Source organism: Priapulus caudatus, unplaced genomic scaffold (assembly GCF_000485595.1).
Source record: "Priapulus caudatus unplaced genomic scaffold, Priapulus_caudatus-5.0.1 Scaffold11, whole genome shotgun sequence".
NCBI classification, from domain to species: Eukaryota; Metazoa; Priapulida; class Priapulimorpha; order Priapulimorphida; family Priapulidae; genus Priapulus; species Priapulus caudatus.
The window spans coordinates 634,187-643,563 of record NW_014577072.1 but is presented as its reverse complement, the minus strand read 5'-3'; the positions used below and the strand labels follow the sequence as shown (position 1 = coordinate 643,563).

At 48.2% G+C, this 9,377-nt stretch overlaps 1 protein-coding gene across 2 annotated transcripts in view; it reads right to left on the bottom strand.

Moving 5' to 3' along the window:
• Positions 1–9,377, bottom strand: part of LOC106807778 — a 56,104-nt gene that overhangs the window by 3,822 nt on the left and 42,905 nt on the right. The window contains exons 1-4 of one of the 2 annotated variants that reach the window (XM_014810237.1): positions 7,525–7,606; positions 4,261–4,373; positions 3,000–3,213; positions 1,248–1,541 (exon numbers count right to left, since the gene is read on the bottom strand). In XM_014810237.1, the coding sequence (XP_014665723.1) occupies positions 1,248–1,541; positions 3,000–3,213; positions 4,261–4,373; positions 7,525–7,549 (646 nt within the window). In that variant the 5' untranslated portion in view covers positions 7,550–7,606. Of the gene's footprint in view, positions 1–1,247; positions 1,542–2,999; positions 3,214–4,260; positions 4,374–7,524; positions 7,607–9,377 lie in introns of those variants that run through there. The other variant, XM_014810229.1, reaches the window with a different exon arrangement.

The window sequence follows — 9,377 nt, the reverse complement described above, 5'->3', positions numbered from 1 at the left end:
CTGCGACACAGCTGACTATCATTACTCGCCGATACCGCACTGACTAGCCTACTCATGGGCACAGTGGCTATCACTACTCGGACAACAGGTGACTGCCATACTCGCAGATACAGCCTGAGTGCCCATACATCGGCCACGCAGTAATACTATCAATATCCGTTGACACCACGCCTGGACTACCTACCATACTCGGACACCAGTGACTACCATACTCGGACACTAGTGACAACCATACTCGGACACCAGTGACTACCATACTCGGACACCAGTGACTGCCATACTCGGACACCAGTGACTGCCATACTCGGCCACCAGTGACTACCATACTCGGACACCAGTGACTACCATACTCGGACACCAGTGACTGCCATACTCGGACACCAGTGACTGCCATACTCGGACACCAGGCAGGCAGTAGCAAGACACGAGCCACGCACCGACAAACGCGACGTTCTCGTACGACAAGAGCCGCATGATTGAATCATTCGTTACTCTGCCGATTTTGGCAGGTCTTTTTGTCTGCCCTGTAACGGATGCGACTTACGGCGTATTCGACAGACGGGCCCAGATAGAAAGGACATTAATCGTCCATTAGATTTGGATTTCGCGTCGCACACGGCCCGTAATGCTGTTACTACGTTGCGCACCGGCCGTCAGTACCAATACGAAGATGCGACATCATGCGCCGTCGCCGCAAGAAAATACCGTTCTACTCAATTACTTGATTTTTAGTTTGCAACCCTTGCGATGATGCGTTCCTCTCCTCGGCGCAGTATTCAAGTAGGCGTACAAGCGCGCACATGCGTGCGCGCTGACGTCTTCCTCTGTGCGTTTATTAGTCGCCGCATGTGCGTGCTCGAGTGCGTGCGCGCGGGGACGTCGTTGTGTACGCTTTTGATTATTTATGCCTTAGGAGGTTTACCAACTATAACGCGCGGGCGTTTAATATTATCGCGAAATATCAAATAAAGTTGCGCATTTCGTAGTCGCGTCCTACGGCGCGGCGCAGATATATGACTCGAAACGGAAAATCGCGAACAAGCCGAGATATATATTCAGCTACCGGCAGATTTCGTATTATGCCCGGGGAAACGAAAGGCAATCAAACGACGACTGTCAGCGTAAAATTAAAACGCCCGCCGAATGCGACAGTGTAATAACAACGAGAAATGTCAGCGCCGCTCTTCGGCGCGACCAAAGCCCCGCGCTGTCGTGGCGCTTCGCCCGTACATGTTAATTAAACTCACCGTTGGTGACGACAACGTCAGCACTTTTGTTGTCGGCAGAATTCGCCTTGCACGTGTATTTGCCGGAATCAGTTCGCTTCGCGTCCTGCACTATTAGAATACTCGTCGTGGAGTACTCGGTGAGTTCGTAGAACACCTGCGTGCGCTGCGACTGCTGGTCGTATTGTATCATGCTGTCGTTGTGGTACCAGTAGACGCGCACGGGCGGTGACGGCGATGCCGTCACGTTACAGCGAAGTTTAAGCGGACTGCCGAGCTGCACGTAGAAGTTGCCGTGAATTGCCACTTCGGATCCTGAAATATTCATCGGGCGGCCGAGTGAGGAAAAAAACACGCACACGCGCGCAAACACACGCGCACACACGCACGCACACACGCACACTCACGCACACGCGCGCAAACACACGCGCACACACTCACGCATACGCGCGCCCGCGCACACACGCGCGCGCACACGCACGCACACACTCACGCACACACGCACACTTACGCACACACGCACACTCACGCACACGCGCGCCCGCGCACACACGAGCGCACACGCGCGCCCGCGCACACACATGCGCTCACGCACACACGCACTCACGCACTTACGCACACACGCACACACGCACGCGCGCACACACACGCACGCACGCACACACACATACACACACACACACGAACGCGCGCTCAAGCACACACGCGCTCACGCACACACACACACCCACGCACACACGCACACACGCACTCACGCGCACACGCACCCACGCACACACGCACACACGCACTCACGCGCACACGCACCCACGCACACACGCACTTACGCACACACGCACCCACGCACACACGTACTCACGCACACACGCACACACGCACCCACGCACCCACGCACCCACGCACTCACGCACCCACGCACACACGTACTTACGCTCACACGCGCACAAGTACTCACGCACACACGCGCACAATCACACACGCAATCACGCGCGCACTATTTAGTGATTTGTCAACTAAGCTTCCGATTTTAGATTATTGATGTCGCGATGTCGAGCGAGTCGCCCTGCTTCGTATTGACCTACATGTCGCGACATTTCACTCCGAAAAGTGACTAATTGACGTGCGCACGTCAACTGAATATTGATGTGAAAAGTCGAGCTAAACAGCATTCCGCAATCACTGTAATAACGGGCTATGCGTCATTGTGTTTACATTACGTTGACACCTATCGGCGACAAGTGACAACAATGCAAAGCAGTTGACGCGATCTCATTTTAGGATTCATCGAAGATCGATACGTTTCGGCGATTATAGTCAGGTCATCGTCCTGCACCTAACGTGGTAATTCATATAGTGGCTTTGCCGAGGGGTTAATCAACGATGTGCAGTACTGATGCTCGTCGATTTAAGATATGAGTTTGTTTTTCTAGCACTCGGGAGGCGAATCAGTCGCCTGTGATAAATGCGCGCGCCGTGCAATTCTGAAAGGTTTGTGTGCGTGTGTGCGCGTGTGTATTGATTGATTCATTAAGTTTCGAACATCGCTATAGTGAATCTGCACACGTAGGTTGCCGCGCGCTCGCTACGGGCATGTTAAGACGAGTAACACCAGTGTTTTCTTCGCGGCTGGCTTGCATGTTTAAACAGATTGTATAACTATGGTCCCGCTGGAAGCACAGATACTGTATTGGCATCGATTCGGGGGCGCGACGCGCGTTTGATATTTCTATCGCGCCGCGCGCGACGACATTGCCAGTAGATTTAGACTTTTACTTAGTATCGTCAAGGAGACGAGCAAGCTGACGGTCGGGTTGCTGCTGACTTGGCACTCGTAGATGCCGGCGTCTTCCTGTTTGGCATGCTTCAGCTGCAGCGTCCAGTCGGTCGATCCCGACTCGTGGATGACCCGGAAGCGCTTGTCCGGCGTAAATGTCATCTCGCCGATGGTCAGAATCTGCAAGTCGTGCCTGCGGATCCAGGACACCTGCTAACGAAAAGAATAGAGAGACGTTCGTCATCTCGCTCGTCTAAGTCGGGAGGCGGTCAGCGCGATGAACTCAGCCGTAAACCTGCCCACCATCTTAGCCGCGCGTCCACTTTGTCAACACGAACGGAATTGCTATCAGGCTGGAAGGCAGCGGAGCCGCGCTGATGGGTTTTGTCAACAGTCTGTATTATTACGGCTCGCTGAAGCATATATATCACTTGCTTGGCTCCACCCGATGCAGTCAGCTAGTAGCTTTCGTGCTGCTATACCTACACCAAATGCAGAAGTGAGAAAAGATCGATATATCGGATTCGGTACAAGTCCCTGTCAAAATGGATGCTCGGGGTTATGTCGCAGTTACTCAAAGTCTGCGCGAATTTATTCGAAATCACAACAAATTGCATCAGTTCTAGATTAGGTAGAGAGGGAAATTCATACCAAAACTAACTTACAATCCTACAATGATTTCGCCATAATAACGGATCTGGTATCCAGGCGAAACTAAAAATGCGGCGTCTGAAGCGGTTTTGATTGGCAATTTATTATTTCGAATCCCGCCTTCATTCATTTGCATTTAATAGATTCTGGGTTTTTTTTTTTTAAAAAACATTCTCGCGAGATTGTCTGTGTGCTCCATCTGATGATTTTTGCAACGCCGTTAAAGCCTGCAGGTTTGTGTTTATAATTAAAGGCGCATATCAGCCGCGCATTGCATTAGGCGCGGCCATGTTGAATTTGGCCATGTTTTTTTTTATCAAGGCCATGTTGTAATCGCGGCCATGTTATAATTCGGCCATGTTTTTATCGATCGGCCATGTTTTAATCGCGGCCATGTTTCAATCACGGCCGCGTTTTAATTCGGGTATGTTTTTTTTATTGCGGCCATGATTTAAACGCGGCAATGGCTGTATCGCGGCTATATGTTTTAAATCACGGCCCGGTTTTGAATTGCAACCGTGTTTTAACCATGATCATCTGGTAATTTATTAATCAGACTACCAAGACGCACACACACTTATATAAATATAATATAAATTAGATACTTACCGTTTTCCCATCCAGATTGTGAACCCTGCACTGCATGAATATGGTTTCATCGAGCTCCGTTGTAACATTGCGTGGCGTGTATGGATCAAAGTACGCGTTCATACTCGCAGACACTGCGAAAAAGAGAAATGAAATGTCGCCTTATGAAAATCATCCTACAAACCTACGATTACATTCTCTCGTGCTTTCGTTCTCTTCGCGACGTAATTGTGGTCGTTGAGAAAGTTTTCATACGAGTGCCTCTGCGCGTAGAATCATATTCACTCGTACATACATCTATTACATCTGTAGATTACCCATATTTGTTCGCGATTACACGCGCCACGGCACTATCGGCGTATATACCGACGACAACAACAACTGTATAAAACCGCTATATACACTATTGCGCATGGAGGGAACACAAGCACATACGGATGTGCTAACCTCTTGACAATTAAAGCTTTAATTACTAAGGTAGTCGGTCTTGGTTTATATATTAACACACAAACAACAATTCCTGTGTGGTTACGTGTATAGATTTACGTCACGTGGGACATTGCGACATAATAAATAAGTATCGATAACACGTTTCGCTATCGTCTCTGCATATATCACGTTATATACGCGGGTCATGCAGCGCATTTCCCAGACCTTCACTTATTCGATTTTGCCTCCCCAAATTGTGAACAATTGGTGTCTCGTAGCGTTTCCCGGTCCTGCAAATTGCATTAGTTCTAATTTCGCGAATCGATTAAATATTTTTGGTAAATGAAGCGCTCGATACGCATGCTGCTTCGCGAAATCGCTGGTCGCAAGCGGCTGCATGGCTAAATGACTACCACTACTGCACTGCCTGCGTTAAGACACACGCGCGCGCGCGCAAACAAACACGCATGCATGTACACACACGCAAGCGAGCAAGCATACACGCACGCACGCACACACACACGCACGCACGCACGCACAATGCCTAGCTGTACATAATACACGGCTGCAACCGTATAGTTTTAACAACGGGAATAGAAAATGTTGCCGATAACTTCTTTACCATAAGTTGGACTCGTGAATATTTCATGCGGCGCGGCGATAAAACGATAACAGCGGCATTTCGCTGCGGAGCCTAGCGTTCGCGTGCCATCTCGGCGAGGCAACCGAATCTACGTCCCACACAACAGAAGTGAAAGGAGGGGAGAGAGAGAGAGAGAGAGAGAGAGAGAGAGAGAGAGGAAGAGAGAGAGGAGGGACAGGAGAGGAGAGAGAGAGAGAGAGAGAGAGAGAAGAGTGAAAGAGAGAGAGAGACGAGAGAGAGAGGCGACGAATAGAGAGATGTTTCGTGTTGTGTGTGTGTGTGTGTGTGTGTGTGTGTGTGTGTGTGCGTGTGTGTGTGTGTGTATGTGTGTGTTTATGTGAGTGTATGTGTGTCCGTGGGTAGAAGAAGTGTGTTGTGTGTGTGCGAAAAAGAGTGTGAGGGAGATAGAGCGCGCGCGCTTGAGAGAGTGAGAAAGAGAATGAGAGCTTTAACGGTGTCGTGTGGCGCGCAATTGCGGGCTCATATTGCTCGCGTCTTAGCGAAATCGCCGAACGCGGCGGCACAGCGCGGCGTGCGGTTAGCCGAAGTATACACACACATCGGGTTTTGTCTGTCTCTAAATCACCGAGTCGGTGCCGGCCGAGCTGCATGCTGGCGGCCAGACCGCATGACGGAGTCACGTGTGAAGTCCCCGCGTGCGCGCACCGTGCCAGAGGTTCCACCGCCTTCTTCCTGCATGCGCTGATTGTCGACTTCCTGTCCGCGAGCAGCGCCGGCGGGGCCAACACGCTCTCAACCGCAATCATTAGCCTCTTCTTTTCAACTAAAGTGATTTTCGCTATCGACGTTTGCTATGCAGCGAGCTGTGCGAGAGCGTTGTTCATATACCGGCGCCGAGCGATGCACGAAGTTTAGAGGTATACGGGGTGTAAATGATCGTTTTTGCGTCGTTGAGTCGACGCAGAAAAAACACACTGATGTAGAACACTTCAATAAGTAATATCGGAGTTGGCACTTCGTAGAGACAGCCAACACCACACTACGTGCGTTAATAATACATGGAACAGCGGATGCAATATATATGATATCTCACCATGATTACGTTCGCGTATAAGAAGCTAATCTAATACTTATAAGTATATTTACCATATTACTTGTTAGCGCGGTTTAGCAGCGAAGCCAATGACATTACGACTATAATGTTTTAGAGTGTCTAACCATTGAGGTATTGCAGGTAATAGTTTAGATATACTATTGTATTGTGTTTAAACTAACGCGTTGGCTAGACCGTAGTAATTGCATCAATAGCTAATCATCTTACTGAGATATATACTGATCGATAGATAGATTTTCTATACTGCACTGAACGAGGTGGATAAAATCGAATTTGTTCATTGTTTCTATGATGAGACTCGTGCTCGCACAATTGCCCGGGGGAGACAGTGAGGCAGAGCAACCTTCACTCGACTATTAAAATATGTAGGGCGAGTCATATGGTATAGGGTTCCCACTTTAAAGGAATTATTTCATAAATAACTGCACAATCGGGCCAAATATAGCGCAATATACTCTCACCTAATGACGAACATGTTATTGATTACTTCAATATAAAAATTATCATGGGTTTATACTGTTATGGTACATAAAATAACAAATAATGTTGGTTGGACAAATAGAAGAACGGTCAGGAAAACTGTTTGAAATAATTGCTTTAATACTCTCATGCTCGGATTGCAATTATAAGCATTGCTTGGACGGGTATATAAGACTACAACACTGGTTACGCTGGTAGTGCTTAACGTCTTACTTAAACATACCACCAATTTCTATAGAAGATCCCCTCAAATTTAGAACGTGTCTATCATTTACCTAGTATGCGGCTATTCGACATTCAAAATAGTTCTGTTGCTATTATGTTAATTCAATTTATCCATGATAATCACAATAATAGAAAGATAACAGAGGCGGCGTTAGACATTGTTCGTGCGTGTCGACCAACGTGATTTCGACGAGCCAGTTATCTTCAACAGCTCATAAGGGGTTATATCACTATTTGCCATAAGAGAACGTCTCTTACGAGTAAGAGTGATATAGGCTGCAAAACTGAAAATCGAGTGTCGCTCAGTGATACTTATAACGACATGTACAAAGCTGGGCAGTGGTACCAGACCTAGCACAATTGCTGTACACACGAACCGTAGTAATCCTAGCTTCCTTCAGAATGAGACTAGGGAGCATCACTAGTCCCTTACCAATTACATTTACTTGCGTCCACATGCAGAGCAAGTTGAACAGTGAGGTAGGATTTCTTGCCTTACAACGCAGCGACCGTGATTCTCCAGTGACCCACGCGGACCCTCATTTCTTGTTCGCCGGTGATGTTGAGAAATTTTATTTTGCATCGGAAACAAAAAAAAACCAATAACGAAATGTATTCCTTTGCTATCGCACGGAATAAAAGTACCTCAATAAACACGCACTCTTATTTAGTAAGGGAGAATTATTTTCGGAAAGTTTGCTGCGCAATAAAGGGCCATCGCACCCGCCATGTTTTTTTCTCGACCATAGTTCAGGATAGTTTCCATCAGCGCAGGGCACTATACGGCTGTAATATACGATATATACACACGCAGCCGGCTGATAGAAGACTAGCACCATGCTGATCTGAACACAGACGTGGGTATTGTCAAGCTTGACGCGTGCCGTGGAATGCGATCAGCTCGTTGTGGTGAGAATGAATAGACTTAGCTTATATAACATCGCCGCATTTTCAATGCCGGGGTTCTACGCTGTCGAGTTCGATTTCATTTTTCGTTCGTGATATTCTTTCTAGAGAATGCGGGCGTTCGCGCGGCCCAGGATTAATGTGCTAAATAATTGAAACTGAAAAGCTTTAGTAAAAAGTTTTATACTGTTCGCTAAGTGAACGCGACCTCAGACGTGTCAATCAAAATCAAAACTCATACACCTGCGACAGAAGTCGTGCGCGCGACGTCTATTTAAGCAAGAAAGGGTAGAAACACGAACCGCGCATGTGTGTGTGCGTGCGTGTGTGCGTGTGTGTGCGTGCGTGCGTGCGCGTGTGTGTGTGTGCGTGCGTGCGTGTGTGTGCGCGCGCGCGTGTGTGTGTGTGCGTGAGAGAGAGTGTGTGGGTACGTGTGTCTGGGTGTCTGTGTGTTTCTGTGTATCTGCATGTGTGTCTGTGTGTCTGTCTGTGTGTCTGTCTGTGTGTCTGTCTGTGTGTCTGTCTGTGTGTCTGTCTGTGTGTCTGTCTGTGTGTCTGTGTATATGTGTCTGCGTATGTGCGTGAGTGCGTGTGCGTGTGTTTGTGTGTTGTGTATGTGTGTGCGCGCGTGTGTGTGCGTGATTTCTTCCATAACTACTTTGCCGTTCATTGCTTTCGATATCGCAGACCAAAGATATACGCACCGTCGTTCCTCGCACGAAAGTAAATATGCCACAAACTGCGACGAACCTACGTCTAAATTGGCAAGAAATCCGAGCGAGGGTTTGCGTCGAAGGAAACCCCCTAATACTTGTAAAATTCTCATTTCGGAGGGAACTGTGTGGATAATCTCATAGTACACTGGCGAACGAGTTGCTAAGTAATCATTCGCTCGACTACGTCTGTATCGATAAGTAGTGCGCAGCTTAGCGGAGAGGGTAATGGTTTAACTAATTATATTAGAAGTTTAATTTCGCGCAGGGCACAGGGATTGCCGCGGCGTAGCGCATGAAATCCTACGCCGCCGATCAGCTAACCTCGTGTGGCCAATGAGTGGCAATGCGAACTGCGCGACGTATTTCCCTATATGCTTCCTTTTTATTCTTATTATGCGAGAACCCCGCCGTAATAAATTATGCGTCATTTCAATATGCCACGTTGTTATATCTGCTGTACCGTACATCCGCCTGGCCGTGCGTGTGTTTGTGTGTTGTGTATATGTGTGCGCGCGTGCGTGATTTCTTCCATAACTACTTTGCCGTTCATTGCTTTCGATATCGCAGACCAAAGATATACGCACTGTCGTTCCTCGCACGAAAGTAAATATGCCACAAACTGCGACGAACCTACGTCTAAATTGGCAAGAAATCCGAGCGAGGG